At 36.4% G+C, this 19,598-nt stretch overlaps 1 protein-coding gene across 3 annotated transcripts in view; it reads right to left on the bottom strand.

The window, feature by feature from the left end:
* The window catches only part of SDCCAG8 (SHH signaling and ciliogenesis regulator SDCCAG8), a 107,294-nt gene that overhangs the window by 53,291 nt on the left and 34,405 nt on the right, over nucleotides 1-19,598 (bottom strand). For all 3 annotated transcript variants that reach the window (XM_071574957.1, XM_071574948.1, XM_071574964.1), the window contains one exon: nucleotides 14,621-14,763. In XM_071574957.1, the coding sequence (XP_071431058.1) occupies nucleotides 14,621-14,763 (143 nt within the window). The remainder of the gene's footprint in view (nucleotides 1-14,620; nucleotides 14,764-19,598) is intronic.

Genomic DNA, 19,598 nt, shown 5'->3' with positions numbered 1-19,598 from the left:
ACAAATCACCTCAGAAGAGGGAAAGGTCTCAGCCAAAGGCTCCTTCAGCCCTTTCAGCGGAAATGAACTTTCTTATCCAGTATTTTTGAAAATAAATGTGTATAGCAAAACCCCTCTACCAAATGGAAGAACAGTTTTGAGGAGTTACTCAAGTATTTTATTTCCAGTATGTTTAATAAAATCTGATATGAAGGCACTCAAATCAATTAAAACACTTTTCAAAGTAGGACTTGAAAGCCTACATGTATTAGGAAACCTAAAGACCAATAGCTTTGAACACAAAGGCTCAGCAATGTTTTGAACAGTCTACTTTGCATGCTTTCCATGGTATAGGTGTAATGAATTGTCTTTTACAAGCAGCTTTCTGAACCACCTTCTCACAGGTTATTTCATCTTATTATTTCAGCTACAAGTGTCAAGGGAAGAATGGAAAATCAGAATATATCCTTGCTCTTCTTTCAGGCTACAGGAAGAAAAAAACCAAACCAAACCAACCACACATTCAGGATCAAAAAAAAAGGAAAAAAAAGGAATAAAAGGTTAAACAAGAGGTCACGATACCTGTCCCTATTCTGTACAAGGAAACATGAGAACAATGTTTGCAATCTCTTACTTTACTGCCAGAAACTATTCAAAAACTGTAATAATAAAGGTCATAAGAGAATGTAAACAGAATAAGATCACACTTCACAAATTTCTTCCCTCTGTATTCCATATGTATGTTTGTAAGTATGTCATACACAGAAGGATAAGGGCTCATCTTTTTGGTTTTTTTCAGGGCAGCAGACAAGCCTAAAAGGTGGTCCTGCAAATATGACAAAAACCCCCCAATTTGCCAAGAAGTCGTTCTCCCCAGAAATAGTCTTAAATAATGTTCTCTACTTATGTAAAACTCCCAAAACTCCTTTCAGACCTGCCTGTCAATTTAACTGCACTGCAGTATCCTATTCAGGCATTTATAATGGAGAGCCATGTTTACTGCATTTTATCATATGCTACTCACTGTCAGTATTTTCAAACATTTAAGTAAGAACATGCAACACAGTAAGACCCATAATTCTGCAGGTAAATAAGCACATGCTGGTTTTAAGTGTAGTTATGATTCAAAATTATTCCTTCTCAAGCCTTCTAAATTAACAGTGCTCCAGAGCATGTGTGCCTTGCTCATATGTTTGGATCAACTAAATAAGAAGGCTCAGGGTCACAAGATTTCTCCCTTTCCCTTAAGTCAGGCTACCAGCAATCTTTTGTTTAGCATTGACTGTTTTGGTTATCTGCCTTTGTAGGGCCTATGAATTTTCATCTAATAGATCCTTGCTAACACCTACAGTTGCTATGAATGAGGGCATAGCTGGACAGTATTTAGTGGTTTCCTCTTATAAATTTTTTCTGTAATGTAAATTTTTTCTGACATCTGAATTTTTGTAATAAAGGTTTTGATTTTTTTCAAGTGCATGAGTAAATCCACCTTAGACCAGATTTTACAGCTCTTGGTGCTTTTAGAGGGCAGAAGGAAAGGCATGAAACAAAAGTTCTTGTGTCAACAAATAAATGATGCACACATGCATGCTTGGGCAAGAGTTATGTAGAAATACCTTTTAAAAGCATCATGATCAGATCATTTCTTTAAACCTCTCCAAGGAGCTGAAAACGTGCCCTTCCTGTATCCCATTGAGGGAATTACCCACTGAGTTGCTCTTTTTGTCTGTTTCTGGGAGCTGACTGGATGCTGATTCTGGAGCAAGCTGCCAGGTCTTCTCAGCAGAAAGCTCAAGTTTCTGGAAACTGCCCCAGCCAGCACACTGTGTTTGGTGAGCTTCAGTAAAATCTATATTCGCATAGTCAAATTCTGAAGAGACTCAACTATTAATTTAATTGGTAGAAGTGAAGGACTGCATCATTCTTCAGGATACATGTGGGCCTACTCATGAGAATTTAGGCTAAAAAAAATAATCATAATTTTTGGGTTTTTACATTAGTTGAGAAACACAGAGTTTCCTAAAATAATGAAATGTCAGGCTTTCTCCTCATAACCACGAGAAGCTGAAGCTACTACAAGCAATTAGAAAAGTTATGTAAAGGTCAAGGGGTAAAAGAATTAAGCATTCAAATGGATTCAGCTCTGTAAATATGGATCCGGAAAGTTTTTCCATCTTTCACTATTTAGAATACAGATACACTACTGGAACTGCTTTATAACTACATGTATTTGCACTTTATATGATAGCAAGAGGTCTACAGAAACAATAAAACACTAAGACTAAAATTTCCAGTTTTCCCTTTAAGCCCTACTGAAGTAACAGAAGATATTTCACATTAATGGTTGCACCTGAAAAAAATTTCTACTCTAGTTTTTTAGCACTTGCTGTATCTTAAAACTCCTTAAAAATTATCTCTACTAACTGGAGATACTAATGGGCATGAGAATGATGAAAACCTGTAGGGGCATAGGAACAGAGGCACAGAGTATTACTCCCATGAAAGTTTACATGAAATTAAGAATCTTGAATACAAGCTGAGTGTATACGTGACTAAAGATATATTCCATCTCTACTTCTATCTACCAGATCAGTTAACAAAAATGAGAGGACTGGATTTCTTACTTTAAACTCAGCATAAAAGAAGGAATGCACAAACACCTAGACCATAACACGTTTTTACTCTTTTGGCATTATGCTTTCAAGATTTATACAGAAAACTACCAGTCCCTTAATGCAGACAATTACTTGTTTTCAATTTGAATAGTTCTCTATCCCAAGTCACATCCAAATATTATCATTAACTGCCCTCTATTTCATTGTTAGAGAAAAGTGTCTCTAAAAGTAATTAACATCACATATTAGGTCACATATAGTGACTTAGAATCAAACTAATTTTCCTGGCACATCTGTAAGCCTTGCCAGCAAGATACGTACCTTGTAAGTAAACACCCATCCTCTTGTTACTATTACCATTAGATTGTAAAATATTTGGCTGGTAAGTCCCTATAGAAATAGGCAATTAAATACAGAGTAGAAGTTGCACACAATGTGAAGTAATTTTTTGTGAAGTCTTAGTATGTAGCCCTAGGACTTCACAGCACTGCACACCTTCTTCTGGAATATTCTTTCTATCTTTGTACCACAAGCCCCTTTTACAAATGACTATATGTTGAAATAATTCCTTTACACACAAGATTTTTACAGGCATGTACTCTCTATACACAAACTTATTATAATTATTTTAAGTATATTTAAAATAAAGGAATGATTTTCTTGATTTATGGTGATTCTTGAATTTGGCAGCAGCAGCCTTTTACAATGTAGCTTCAGGACACATTTAAACCAGTCAAAGGCAACATTGTCAGCATAAGAGGTGTGGTCCTTTACATCCTGTTATAATTAGCACTCACACAAGTTATTCCTCAAAAAATTAATCTTTTTCAATCTGATTAACTACCTGAACAAGCTGATCACACAGGTGTTTGTCTTCCAGTATCAGCAGAAGCAAGGGCCTGGCAAGATGTGGCCTGACATAGCCATATATTAGCACTCTTGGGATTTGCCTTCTCAGTAACAGCATAGACTTAGACCAGCTTCAAACAACTATGACTGTACTCCAAGGCTCAGCTTGTTAATATGGTAAATCCAACCATCAGGCTCCTAGCACTGAATCAAAAAATGATGCAGCTAAATGATGCAGAGACCTGATCTGCTACGAACTCACTCTGCCAATTTAAATTTGTTCAAAAACCCAATGTTTTTGGTACGTTAACTTTGTATCAGCAAGCTTTATGCTGAATCAGGTATCATCTGTCCTTCCTGCAGCTGGCATAAAGTCAGCATAAACACAGCATTGCATGGTCTAACTAATTCAAAAGGAAAGTGACTGTGTGTTCACACCTGATCTGGATCAGATCAGCACAGCTGAATGATCCAGTAGATCACAGATGCTCCAAGAACGACTGCAGAACAGTTACCTGCATTTTTCACAGACAGTAGGTTTGGACATGCAACCTGCAGTTAAGCTGCCACAGGTCTGATATGTGGAAGTGCTTAATGCTCCCCAACTATTGCTGAAGTTGAGAAAAATTTGAGAAATGCTTTTTTCCTCCCTCCAAAGGACCAAGTCTCACAAGAACAGCTTGGGAAGAAGCAAAACCATTTGACAGAAACAAAGCATTCATTCAAGGATGACAATTTGAAAGACAATATTTCATTTTCAGGGAATTTGATCTAGGGTGAGCTAGACTTCTACCCCATCCTACAGCAAGATACCGCATATTCCAGTAAACTGACAGACTTACAACCAAAAGCAAAAATACTGTGCTAACATTACATTATACTTGACTGTTGTTGATTTGTTCTAGATGTTACAGAAACATCCCAGTGAAAGGCATGCTTATCTGCTCACTTACTACAGGACTAGATACTAACAGGTGAGTTAAAAAAATAAAAATCCAGCCTTATATATCTTTATTCACTTGGTCATCTGTGGCATAATTTTTGTATTATCCTGATTGTAACTGAACATTAATATTAGAAATAATGGACAGGCAGTATAACAGTTGAGGGGTTTGGTGTTAGTTTGTTTTGGGGATTTTTTAGACAGGTTATAAATCTCTCTTCTTTATGCTGTCAAGAGGAAGGGAGAAACATATTTCAACAGCAACTTTAAAACGAAACTCACAAATTACTACCATTATGTTAAGTGCTAGATATCCCACTGTGCAGTTTTGCTTTGTGAATTTTTACCTTCTTCCATGCACACTTTTAGCCACTGATCGCACAGCCTTTCAGTGTTTTCTGCCTTTTCCTTTAAATAAACTGGCTCTGGCTCCTTCCATCTGGTTCCCCTTCCGTCAGCAACCCTGCACCTGTTCACACCTCCTCTCCTGTTGGATTCCACTGAACATTTCCTCCTCTGCCAGGGCTATTCTGGCACTCGCAACCTTTCTGTCATTCAATCCATCTGTCAGAAGTGAACTTTGTTTACCGCAAGCTTCTGCTTTCTTCTTCAAGAAGCAAAGCCCCTCAAGGTCATTGTCAAATGAACTGTCGGTGTAGATTTAAATCCACTCCTGCTAACCAGCAGCAGATGAAGTTCTTTACAGTCCTGTGTATTTGCGAAGATCAGTTTACGGTATAGCAGAAATAATACAGAAGCAAAAGAATAGCTTTTAATCATTATCTTTTTACTCTAACAGCTAATGTGCTTTTCTTCATATACATATATCTGTTCCTGCTAAGACTAGCAGAATCTGAGACTTTGCAGAGCTATGCAAAGAAGTGGGAAAATATTACAAATAAAATAATAAATGAAAGCTTCTGACTCTTTTTTTAATACTATGTAACAGAGATATTGAATAAAAAATACAAAGAGAAAATGGGAACAGCTAAATGAGTAAATTTCAGGTAAAACCTTCCAGTGGATAACAGCATTCACTGCAAATTATTTAATCTTCAGTATTTTTTTTTAACCTTACCTACTGATGTTTCATATGCAACATTATTTAAGGAAAAAAATCCTTAATATGTTTTCTTGTTTTCAAGCCTTGTAAAACACACATATGAAACTCTTTGTTTAGAATACTGCCTTCTACATTGAGGCAAATTGTAAAGATTCTTTGTCAGGGCTGAGACTAAATTCATATTGTCAACAGGATACATTATTTTTAGCAATTCCTGTGCCCATATTTCTTTTCAGGAACACACTCAGATAACCAAAAGTTCCTGAATTATTAACTAACCTTCTTGACAGTTTCATTCTTCTAAAATAAGAAATACCTTTCACTGCATAAGGGTACCTGTTAAAAAAAAGATAACCTTTCACCAAGATTAAATACACTACCAAAAGCTAAAATAAATATTTTAAGTTTTTTAAGCAATTATAACAAACCACCCATTTTATTACCGTTTTACCAAAAATTAATTCAAAGGAAAGATTTCTGGGATCAAATCCAGGAGATAATCCAATCTCATTAGTAGAAATGCATTTATACTTATGTTAGGTCTGAATTTGTCTCTAATGAAAATTGCATTGACAAATACTACCCAAGTTTAGCTGAATAATAACTTAATACTGATATAGCCCTAATATGGGGATTAGCCCCTGCATTTGCAAGGGAATATTTTCTGATGCTATGATCTTCTTCCATAATAAGCTATATGCAGGTGAACAAATGCAGTGGGAATAGAAGTGGAACTCTGGTACAAAAAGAATATGCAGCAGCGTCCCACCTGACTACAGAGACACTTTTATTCCCCAGTTTGACTTAATCCCTGTGGAAGGCAACCGACCAACAAGGAGAAGCTAATCAAGAATAGTTGTTCCTATTTCCACAAAATGTAATTTGATACTCAAATCACCAAGAACACAACCAACAGTAGCACACTATTAACCTTGCCATGCTGCTGGCACTGCCAGGTGAAGGAGTTCAGCCCAGTCAAGTAGCTGACAGCAGAGGCTGCGCTCATCTGTTCACCCAGGAGGGGCATCTCCCAGCTCACACTCTCTCCTGACCAATCCCTGGCACAAGGGCACTGAGCAAAGGGGCAAGGAGAGCAGCCAGGCAGCCAAAACTGACCTGCTCAGGTGATTTTTTTTTCATTCCTCCATCCACCAGCTACCTTTTCCAGAGGTGAAAATCTACACGCTGACGCTTTTCAAAGTTAGATTGGATAAAGTCTCCAGTTGAGGACCTTTGGGGTTCATTGTTGAATTTTTTTTCTAGGCAAGAATTTCAGGAGCAGAATCTTGCACAGAAAAAAAATACCAACAAATGAACAACCACTGTGACTGCACAAAATAAACAACTTCAAATATACTTCTAAAAACACAAGACAGCTTTTAAAATTAATTTCACAAATACCAAGTGCTGACAGAAAAAGTACATTTTAGCTTATTGTAAAAACAAGCTTTCAGATGTACTTGAGAGAAAAGCCTTAGAACAAGTCAAAAATAAAGATAAAAATCAGAACCATTTTTCCAGTAGCAAATTCAGCAAAAATCCAGCAGCCATGAATACATGTATCTGAAAGACTTTTATGGTTCAAAAAAAAATCATTATCCTGTTGTCATTAGTCACACAAATAGAAAACCTAATTTGAATAAGATCAAAATAAATATTTGATACACACTCATAAACTTATTATTGTTAGTGCTGAATAATAACTGCTCAAAACAAAGACCTTATAAAGATGTTTGTTTTCTACAGCAGTTAGTCTTCTGTATTTCATCTGAATTCACTACTCGCTCCAAAGCGCTTTAAGTACTGTCACTGCTCCTGAACTACACTCTACATGCAGCAGCAATTTGGCTGCCTCAACAACCTGATGCAATCATTAGAGAAATTCGATGTGACCAGTTGCAGTTTAAATGCCGTGAAGAAAAAAATTAGATGAATGTAAGGCTAAAGTCTGAAAATGTATTAGTGCCTTTTCCTTCAGATATTTGTATGGTAGGACAATAAATAAAATTGCCAAAAGCATTAAAACTCTTTAAAAATGAAAAAAGATAATTTTTAAATACTTTCATATTTTGGATCTTTTCTTTACTCTTTTGCTTACATTTTCTTTCATTCCCCTATAAAATTCATCAGTGGCCTTTATATGTCTGTACAATAACTTAAATACATTCAGAATATTAAATAGAAAGATATTGAAATAATTGTGTTATCTTGACACAAAGCATATCAGCTTCAAAAATTTTACAACACACTGCCAGAACACGACAGAACCGATTTATTTCAAATCACTCAGTATCAGTCTTCATAAAGCAGCATATGGTCTTATCATGGCAGGTAAAATATTTTACCTTCTATAACAACGCAGAGCAACTAATTTATCTACATGCTGTATAATCAGATAAACAATTTCAGCTGCACTATGAAAACCTGTAGGCAAGGGAGAAATTTATCCACCTATACATTCATATGATTGTTAACAATACAGGCTATTCTTTCTTCCACCTCCTCCTTCAATTACCTTTAAGTATGACCTTCTTCTCAGTAGTGGAAATATTTGCAGTTTTTACAGCTGCTGGACAAAGAACTGAGAATTTTAACTGAGTTGTTCAGGAAAAAAAAAAAAGCTTTGCAGGATTCTATTGCAAGTAAAGCAGAGTGAATGACAACTTTCAAAGCTACCACAATCATTTGCTAATGTGCTGCTATACCAAATAAGTCTAATATTTTTTGACAGCACCAAATTAGATTTATTGCAGAAACTGCTGCATAAATAGCATATGGCTCTGTTATACCACCTATTTTAAATCCCTGTAATGTTTCCTCTCCTCCCTGCTCAAAATGAATAATTGAGCCAAGCCATAAACCTTCCGCAGATGAGATATGTACAAGTTCAAAAGCAGATGCAGGACATGTAGGTTTTCTTTGTTGAAATTGTCTAAAAAAGTATCACATATCCAGATCAAACAAAACTGGACAGTAATAGGGCAGGTCTCCCTTGCTGCACTTCAGGATTTTACTTCTCCCTTTCCTTGATAAAATTTTATTTCCATTTCTCTTTCAAGCTGACAGTTATCAACACAGGGCATGACCTTGTAATCCTCTCACATATGACTACCTCTTACTTGCACAAGAAATCCTATTGATCTTTACTTCTTACGTGAGTCAAATTATTCATGTGACTCAGGATCAGAAGGCTCAGACCTCCATTCACTCCTCACAAGCTCTCATATATGAGAAGGGAAGTGCCTGCTCTGAGCAAAAATAAAACATCAGAAAACTGGTTCCATTCATTGGAGGGGCCCAGCCCTGTGGGAAGGTGCCGACCTACAGCTTTCCCGCGTTTCAACAGGAGAAAAGTTTCCTTATCGGTTTGCTGGATCAGTCCCCGGACCCACGTGCTGTCGCATTCCTGTCAATCGCCACATTCTATGTTCACTATCCTGCTACAATAAAACATGAAACCACGTAATCTTACTACACGACAGGACCGAGAGCAAAGACACATATTTTTAGGAAGGAAGGGCTGCAATACGCCGAGGTGGGACAGGCTTGAGGCCCTGGAGGCCACAGAGGGAGCTTGGGGCCATCATGTGCCCCATCCTTTCCCTGCCGTGGGGCGCTGCCCACTGCCCTCCGCCAAAGTTTGTGTGGTCGCGGCACAGAAAAGACGTTGCAAGGTCTTGTCTGCGGCCGGCGGGCACACCACTGCACACATCGAGGAAGGCTGCGGCTACCCCGCCGCTCGCCTCTCGGTGGTCAGTCCTCCCAGCTGCCCTATCCGTTACTGTCTGATTAGCTCTGCGAAGGAGCCCCTCCCGGCCAGCTTTCCCCGCCATCTGTTCCACACGCGATGGCTGCCGCCCAGCAGCCTCGCGCTGCCCTCCTACCTGGCACCCGGCTCCCGGCCTTACCCCAAAGTGCTAACACAGGTTCTCGCTGCTGGCAGAGTCAGGATTTCATTACTACTACTTTGACAAGTGCAGGGTTGTTTGTAATTTCTCTTTTATCCTGATTTTGATTGTACAACCACCTCCCACTGATTCAGTTTGCTTCAGTTTTGTTGCTCACAGATTTTACTCTCCACATTAATCTCCCTCTGGCATGTTACTGCATCTGTTCCCTTTTTTATTATTAATTTTCAAATTCCCACCATTTTTGACAAAAAAGGAGGTAATCTACACTCTGCTTCTGCCCATTTCATTTTCTTTAATTTGGAAGATAAGTATGAAAGCGTGCCAAAGAAGTTAATTCTCCGTTAACAGTTTATTTTCTGGCATCCCGATGCCTTTGTATATGAAAACCAGACAGAAATAAATGTTGACTGAATCACAACAACAGTCACAACCGTTCCTAAATTTAATGAAAAGTAAACATATGAAGCAGAATCTAAAAAGTTTATTAGTTGTCAGAGTTGCTTCATGCTACCACCCCTCCCTGCATTTTAAAATAACAGTTTTGTACAAGATGAGCTGAATATAAAAAAATTAGAAATCAATCACTGCTTACACCTCATTTCTACTTCTCCCCCAAGTCCCCCAGTACAAGTGTTATTGTCCCTTTGTCAGTCAGTCAGTCTGAGAACATAAAGCATATCTCAGTCATTTAATATTAGTAACAGCATTTCTTTAAAACTCCTTTCCAGCATAGATGATGGACTCTGACATGCTGAAATTGTTGGGAAAAGCATTGCAGTAAGTATGCTGCTAACTGATAGATACTACTAGGGAAAAAACAGCAAATACTAATCTGTGCGCAACTTCTGTGCCATAGGAGGCTATGTATAACCACAGAGAAGTTAGTTTATAATTTTATTATTTAATAGTATAGTTTAAATAGAGAAATCAAAGTATGAGGCTTGCTGTAATTCTAACAAGGAACACCGATGACGACATACAGCTCAACACGAAAGCTTCAGAGATTGCGTTAATGACACATTAACATGGAAGGGAATGTGCTTTATTTATTATACATGTAATAGAAGCTAGCCTTAATAGAGCCAATTGAAAGAAGGACCAATGCACAGTAGGATGGCTATAACACTGCTAAAACCCAATTACTGCTTTCTTAGATCTGCTGGTTTCTAGAGATCATTTCACAGTCAAAAAGAGGGGAGAAAAGTAGTATCACATAATGGGGAAAAAACCCCAATAATCACAAACCAACACCCACTGACTCACTGTAATACAAACTTTAGTCCTTCAAGAGAATGACACAGGGATTTAGGGCACCTTGGTGGGTCATCTGAACCTGAAAGCATGGGTTCATTTAGTAACTTTTCCTCACGTACAAGTTGACCTTCAATAGTACTTACAATGTTTCATATAAGCAAAAAAGAGTAATAAAAAAATTAAACTAAACTAAACCTGCTTCAACTGCTTCTACTCTATTATATTTCCCTGCAAAACTTAAATGACATTTCAGTCAACAAGATCTTGAGCCATCTACCTATCTCCATACCTGAGAAAAATGCATGTTGGCACAAAAACAAATCAACTTTGAAATCTGATGATTCTCTCGCTTCTTAAGATTTATTTAACTCCTTTGGCATATGTAAACAAGAACTACACCTGACCGCAACTGAAACAGATAACTTCAGATATGTTTTGAAAGAGAAAGAGGAGAGTTTTTTAATGATGATCCTGTCATGCAAGAATACTGAAAAATTTTATTAAATTACATGGTAGGCTAAGATCGGGACAAGTTGTTAACATCTTGCATCTTTTTTATTATCTTTTCCATGAGCATATTGATATGATTTTTAATGACTACTCTTTCATCAACTCAGAACAATAGATTTATACGTTTCTACTCTCTGCAGAATGGATTTACGTAAGATTCATTAGCAAGACTTAATCTTGCCATAGTAACAGGAGTTTAGCATTGACTTAAGAACTAGTTTCATAAGATTCTACTACAGTAACTGTAATACAAATAAATAGAAAGCTGAAACTAGGAAAAAAAACCCCGAGAAAACTTTAAACAATCATGGTCAGTCTCATAGCATGGTGACATCTGCAAAGTTACATGATTGACAAGCAAAACTACACAGTAAAAGTTCTGTATTTTCCCAGTCTTTTGAAGATGTACAAATTAGAATTACTAACTAGATTCAATAGCAGAAAATGCATGTTAATAGCAAGGATTTCTAAGCAACATATTGCTCCAGGAAGAAAGGTGACGGGAAAAGGCAATTTTAAACTCCGTGGCAATGGTTTAGAATAGCTAATTGTAACCTTTTTTTCTTCATCTTTAACAAGTACATTTTGTTAACTTAGAAGCTGTTTACTTGGTAATCAATCAACGATGTCTGAAAACTAGGATGCAGCAAAGAAGTGGGACTCATGGAGATGAGTGCTGTTCTGCAGAGCCCTTTTTCTCATTAAGAGACAGACTGCACGTTTTTTTCTCATTTATTCCATTTATATACATTAATCATCTCATTTTTGTAAATTAAAATCCAAAACTCTTGTATCTATTTTATTATCCTACTTATTTGCAACATCCAAACTTAGAATCAGTGGATTAGTGAAGAACTTTTCTCCTTAGTAATATACTAATTCATACAAAATAAAGAATTCTTCTTCATCTCCTCAGCTACCTCTGATTTCTGCCAGAGCAGCACAGACAGGTCATGCAAGGCAACAGAAAGACCATTTGCAACTGTGTAACAGCAGTCCAGGCCTCCCTCAAACCAGCCTTGTCAGAAGACTTGGAGCACACCAGCTGGTCCTCTCCTGAAAAGAAGAGACTCAGCAAGACAAGGACAAGGCCAGAATACCCAAGGGATGCACCAAATCAGTGCAATTTCTGCAGCAACCTCCCACAGGCAGGACTTTAGAGCTTAAAATCTGTTTTCTTTGGCAAGTGCCACCGTGAATGGGTCTAAAAGCCCCATTGGACTGCTATTACTCCTACACTTCAAGTGAGTATTTCAGTGACACTGTTGCCGTTTGAGGTGAAGGGAATAAATGAAAGAAAGGAAATCATAAGTGAATAAAATTCACATGCAACAACTATGGATGTACCAATCCATGAAAAGTTCAAAAATGCAACACAGATGCAGCTAGAGGCAGGTAATTTTTATACCTTCACTAGCACAGAAAACCTGTTCTGCCAGGAAGTGATCTGAGAGGAGGAAAAGGGGTGCATGCTAAGGACAAGTTTCATTTGAGTAGGGAATGTTTTCCTCTGTGACTCAGGTAAAACAGGCAACTCTGTTAGAACATCTCTAACCCTGCCCTACCAATCCAAGTACAAGGGGAAAAGAGGTAACAGTCCAGATGCAATGAATTGCTCATCTCCTTCTTCACCCATAACAGCAACATCACCTCAAGCATTCCTGGAAAGCAGACACACCAAATATACAGAGGACACAAAAATCTACAAAGTATTATAGAATTTGGGGAAGGTCAAGAAGAAAGATATGAACCTATTCCCCATGCCTCGGAACATACCTTTTTCCAACAAATACATGTCAGCATAGAAAAAATTTCAATACTTATAAGTAGAATCCATAACATGAACACAAAGTATTAACAAAAACCCCACAAAACCCAAGAGATCAGGACCTTGCAGAAGAGTATCTGCACTAGGTCAGACAAAGAAGACATGCCAGTCCAGCATCTGGCCCAAAAAGGAGGCATCTGTTAAATAAACTGTATGAGAACTGGGCCAGTGCAAAGCATTACTTGCACAAAACACTATTCCCAGCATCCAGTGATTTGCATCTCAGAAACTTTCCGAGTCAGAGGCCATACATTGAAAAGCTACCTCAATCACCTGTATGCTAGGTATCCAGCTTTAATTACCTTGCTATGTAAAAGTAGGCAATAGTCCTCATTTTCACATTTTATTTTCACACACACACACAATTAAATAAATAAAAAGAAAAAATTATAAATTCGCTACTCAGATTTCCTCCAAGATACCCAGAGCTTTATTGCATATAATCAGTCTTTTGCTAAAAGGAGCATGGTAAGCCATTTGGTTAACTATCACAACAAATCATTATTAATAAAGTTCTGCTAAATCCAAACTTTAGATATCTTAACAACTCACCCAAAACTTTTTTCAAGTTCATTAACCTCTAGCATATTTTTTTCTCTAAATACAGGCTGTTAGAGTGGTACTTTCTTCCATCTGTTAAACAACCGTGCTTTGAATTACACAGAAATTTAGCTGAATAAAAAAATGATTCATTGAATTCAATAGTTTAGACAAGGCTCTATTTTATTCCCATTTACTCAATGGCAGAATCTCACAAAGCCCAAAATGTACAAGACTTGGATAAACACACAGACTTCTGTTAAGTGATAAAAATCTGATCACTTTTTCCCCCCATGAAAAATTTAAGCTAACTTAACTTTTTTCCTTAAGGACTGACTAAAAGCTGCCAGATTTGTTTCTGGATGTTCACTCTTGAGGAGAGCAGGGTGACAGAAAGAAACAATAACCACACACACCACCAGAAGTCTGCAAACAGTCAGACAATAGCATTTCCAGATGCAAAAAGAAAAATTCTGCAGTTACCAAACCTCAAGCTGCAAAGAATAATTGGCATGTCAACCTTCTGGAGTTTTCTACAAACATGTAATGAATAGCTCAGTAAATGGCATTGGGAACTATACCCACAGATGGAATAAGATCAGGGAAAGTACCTCATCACACATTCATTGTGCCATATCTTCACTGAGCAAGTGACTTAAACGCCCTCCTCACGGACTTGAGTTTCCCTCCTATAGACACGATGATGTTCATTTATATACACCTGATTATTCTGCTGCAGAAATTTCAGGTTACTAATCTGAGAACTCCATGTTTAAAGATGCTGCTGTACACTGGTCTCAAACAACATTCTAAGTGTGTCTGTCCTACCAAACACAGCAACAAGAAGAAGGCTGCTGTAGTCTGCCCCACTCTTCTTCCTGCCGAGATGCCACCTCAGCACCAGGGCTGAAGTTGTCTTTTCTACTACACTAGTAATTCACTTTTATAAATAATTGTTCATAACTCACTTTGTAGTTCATAACTCATTCAAATGTCCACTTCTAACACAACTGAGGGTTCCCTATGCAGTCAGTGACTGCAAGGATCTACAACAACTGTGGGGAAGCCTGTGGCAAAAAATTAGCAGAATGAAATTGGTACTACAGCATGTAATAGGATAAGGGGTACCTGGTGAGGTGCAGTTGGTGCTCAGATTTACTCAGCAGTTCTGCCAGTTTTAGGCACTCCTCTCTGGCTCCTGTCACATCCTGCTGGGCTTGTTCCAAACGCTGTTTGCTTCCATTCAGCTCTAATCCCAGTTTTTCTATTTTCTTAGAAAATTATAGAACCAAAGAAAGTGTATTTAAGAAATGCATAGAAATACATTTGAAAACTAAAAAAGGTAATCAGACAACTTGAAAACCAATGCACACTTCTGTTTCAGAAGAAAAGTAGTTAGTTGATAAAAATTGCAAAATAAGGAAATTAAAGTATTTGAAATTACACGCCTATGAAAAGCCAGAATGTGTATATCATGTTTAAATACACTAATACACAGTCAATGATATCGTCTTCATGTGGTTGGAGAGTTACAAGCATTCAAACATTTTCTGATTTTCTCATGTTAAAGCTTCCATATTTGTGCCCTGAATTCACTTTATTAGAAAGCCAGAAAGGCAATGGAACAGTGGCCATCTTCAGAAGCTGCTTGACATAGGATAGCTCGTGGTAATCTTTTTTTTTTTTTTGTTAACACATATCACATAAGCAATGACAAGTGGGCATTTAGCTTTGTCACCTAATTTAACAGAAGACAATATAGGTAATTTTGTGATTTTGCGATTATTAAAAAAAATTATGATTTATATCTGAACCCTAAATATACCAGCTGCTGTTAATCCTCTTCTTTTAGTAACATCATTAGTCCTTATTATGTGAACATAGTAACAAAAGTTGATGAGTCTGTTAATTTATTTTACAAATAACAATTGTCCAGTTGGCATAACCCATATCTTTGATTCCAGTGAAGCATAATAGACTTATGGTATCTCTGAATATACACATGAATATAGATATTCTCAGAAATAATAAGTTTTGCTCTAAGTCCATATACAACAAACAAATACCTATAGGAATGCATCTGTAATGTATTACTCTACTTTGTTCTAAGAATGTTTTCAAGGCCAGTAGAGTACAGAATAAGCTGACAATGAAATTTTATCATGCAGTAACTGTTCTGCACTAACTCCCTCCATACATATCTATTCGTCATTGGGGTTGGAAAGAACTTGTATGTTTTTCAGTCAACTAAGCTATGAAAGGTCATCTGTTGTACAGAATAAAATTGTTCATATAAGAAGTTAGTGCTGAATACCTATTATACTTTAACTTCATACCATAGCTTATTTGTGATAGTTTCCTTGTGTAGACAAGACTATCTTCTTCAATTAATGAAATTATTCATTCAAATATGCTACAGAACCAAATTACTGTAACTTCATCCCAATATTTACATTTGAAGCACCTTCAGAGCAATGCTGCTTCTTTCCCTCCCACAAAAATGTTAACCTAAACTACTTACTGTCATGATGTCAGACAAATACAATCTCTTCATCCAGATAAAGCATTTCATAATATTGGGGGATTTAATTTTTAATTTTGCTAATGAATTAACTGTACACTTTTTTCTTCCCAAGAACACTCAGCAAAGGTTCCTGCAGAAACTTTTGATTAGAACTTTGCTTTATCACATGGACCTCCTACCAAATTCAATTGATAATTCCAAGTTCAAATGCAAAGATAGTAAAACTATCTACAAAATCATTAGTACTCTTCCCTTCTAAAGAATGTAACAACTTCTTACATTGTCAATTTATTTTAAAACCAGGTGTTTAAAGACTTTCAGTTACACACGCTTTGCAGATGCAGTTATTTTCACGGACTTGGGTATATTTTAAATAGAATAAAAGTCTCAGTGGGTTCTCTATTCTTCTTAACAGTAGTAGTTCATAAATGTTATTTCTCCATTCACAGTAAACAGAGACATGAGCTCTTCACTGATAAAGACAGGGAAGTTCTGTAACATTCTAAAAATTTGCTTCAAAAATACATCCATTCAGCATACCTTTAAACAAATCCAAACCACAAATTAGTCAAAAAGCATCAACTAAGTATTTGAAAAAGGACAACCACAGCTGAGAATATAAATACACTCTAGATCACTCCTTCAGGGAAAACTTTCAAGGAACAGATGGGCTTTACACCATTGCCTCGAGTTAAACAGGCTCAGTCAGGTTTTGACACAGACCTACAGAAGGAAACAAATTCCAAGTGCAAGAACCTCTGGTGAAAATGTTTCATTTCCATCAGCCAGATGTTGAACCTTCAGGGCTGAACCCAAGAACACATGCATAGATTTCAGTTGTCATGAAAGTGTAGAGAGAAATTCTCAGACACAGAAGTATCACGTCTTGACAGGATCTTTAAAGATTCACAGGCACATAATGTCTATTAAAAATATCAAGAAAGCAAACATAGGCTTTGAAGAACAATTTTACTTGTGCTACTTTCATCAGTAACTAAGAAAATCAATATCAGCTTCTTTACACACTCATACATACATGTGTTTGTTCATGTGTGTAGGTATATACATACATACATAAATGTGTGTGTGTCTATATATAAAAACATCTTAAATTACCAATATCTGGAGGGACTTGCAGTATGGAGCAATATGAAAAATAGGAATTCTACACAAGAATTCTGATAATGACCATGGTAGAAACCCCAGAAAACTGCATGAGAAAGGGATGATAGAAAAATGCCACCCAACATGTTAACAGTAGCTGAGAAACTAGAAACATCTAATCCAGTTATATTTAGGGTTATGAAGTAAATTATTTCTTTGAAACACCAGAAAATGCTCATTGAAAATAATTTGGTAGGAGCCATGTATCATCATGCTGAAAACAGACCATACTCTAAACACTACATCTTACCTTGGTTTAAAAACTCAGATAACAGTTTGAAACATGAAGCCTCAGAACTTAAGACATGCTCATATGAAAAACCCCCAAAACCAAAACAAACCCTCTTCTCTCTCCTTTGAACAATATTAGTCTCATGAAGACACTCTATACTGAAATATGTCAAGTCTAGTCCACCCTTAGGTCATCACAATATAATCTAGACTTAATCTACAGAGAGATCACAGAATCAATTAATCTTCACTGTTCCTGCAGGGAACCTTATCAGGATCATTTTCCCCAAACTGCTTGGACTCAAACTAGTTTTCACATTACTTTAGTTTCCATTTCTACTGGGAAGCAAGTGGTTCTGTAGCTGCAAGTGGTTCTGCAAGTGGTTCTGTAGCTGCTATCTGAGTCTCAGTGTAATTGTAGGGACAGAAACAGAAACAAACCACCAACTAAAGCATTTTGCTGACAGCTCTGTTTCTTATGCAGTGTTAATTTGATCCCTCAGTGCCTATCACCTGTGTGATAAGGCTTTTTACAACATGATCAGAAAGTTATTTCTTCAAGGTACTTAACTTTTCAATGTATGTGAGAGACAAGAGATGGAGCACAGAACTGCAAAAAGACAGATGACAATCTTGCATTTAAGAAAATCTGAAACAGATTTTCAGTATAACAAGGAACAGAATTATCATAATGTATACGTACAACAAGACTACATTAAGGTTAGAACAGGCAACTTCTGGTGCTTAACTCCATGACTTCAATGTTCTTATTACTTCTGCACGTAATTTCAAAAGTACTGTTTAATCTGCCTTGCTCTGCAGTTGCCCAAACTCCCAGGAATATCAACAGGCACTTTGCCATTGAAAGATGGCAGGCTAAACCTCAGTAAGAGAAACAGCATTATTAGTAAGCTCAAACACATTAACACCACTCTGCATGCATATTCAGTTACACAAAAGAAGTTTTACTTAAGCAAAAATTAAAGCATTGGTGAAGTATCACAGCAGTACAATTAATTCCTATATCAATTATTCTTTTTTCCGTATTACTGTCAACCTCCTTTTATATTTTAAGTTTTCCACTTTGAAACATATAGGACCCTTCTATATCTTTTCTTGAAGCACTTAAGTGTTTCACTTCTTATTCCTTAATTTATGATGCATTTACAAATTATCTTTATATTTTCATGATGCATTTTTAGGATGATTTCTCAAACACTGAATCAGTTCTCAAATATCCTCTTGGTAACTTATCTCAAATTATCTTCACCTAACAACAATTACACATGCTGTAAGAATGTTCTTTTTAATTAACTAGAATATCTTTATCTCTACTAAATCTGATTAAAGGAAATAATTTCTTTCAAAACAAGTCAAATTAAAGATTAAAATAATTGTTTAATTCTTTTCATATTGATGCTGATTCTATTGTACGTAAAAATGCAACTTTAAATTTCAAACTAGCAGATGTTTTCCATAGAATTTCAAATAGCAGCCAACTGACAGAAAAGTCAAATACTTTTTTTTAAATAAATGAGACTGATTAAGTGCTGACAAAAGAACTCATATTCTAAAGTAAATGTAAAAACAACTTTAGAAGACTTAACAAAATGAAAAATAAACTAAAACCAAATTAATTTGTAAGCGATTTATGACATTCCCTTTTGCACAAGAATGCTTACACATCAGGTAAGAAAATACACAGTATAAGCTAAAAATATTACACACTGACTATATCATTACAAAAATTCTGCAGTAAAATATTTCTGGAGAGGTAAATATTTATGTGAATTTACAGTACATTGTTTTAGTTTCATAATTCATTCTCCACTATTAGTATTAATTTATTAATCTATTTTATTAACTTTTGTTATTACTGTTATTAAAAATTAAAGGGGCATAAAAAAGAAAAAATAATAAATAGTGAAATGTAAGTACTGTGCTGGTTGGTATTTGCAGGTACAGCCCCCAAAGGCAAGCAACACGTATAAAAACTCATACACTTCAAATTAATAAACTTTTACAGGCCCTGATGCTCACGAGCTGAGCTTCATTTATTAAAGGAGCCCTTCAAAGCAATGAGACCACTGATAGTGTACAGGACCAAGGCTATAATAAAGGTGTTTCAAAGAGGTGTCCCTCCGTATGGCCATTCACATACACTTAAATATTTTATGTACCAGTGAC

This window comes from Pithys albifrons, chromosome 2, assembly GCF_047495875.1.
Source record: "Pithys albifrons albifrons isolate INPA30051 chromosome 2, PitAlb_v1, whole genome shotgun sequence".
NCBI lineage: Eukaryota > Metazoa > Chordata > Aves > Passeriformes > Thamnophilidae > Pithys > Pithys albifrons.
Note: the sequence above shows the minus strand (reverse complement) of the source record. Positions and strands in the feature narration are given on the sequence as shown.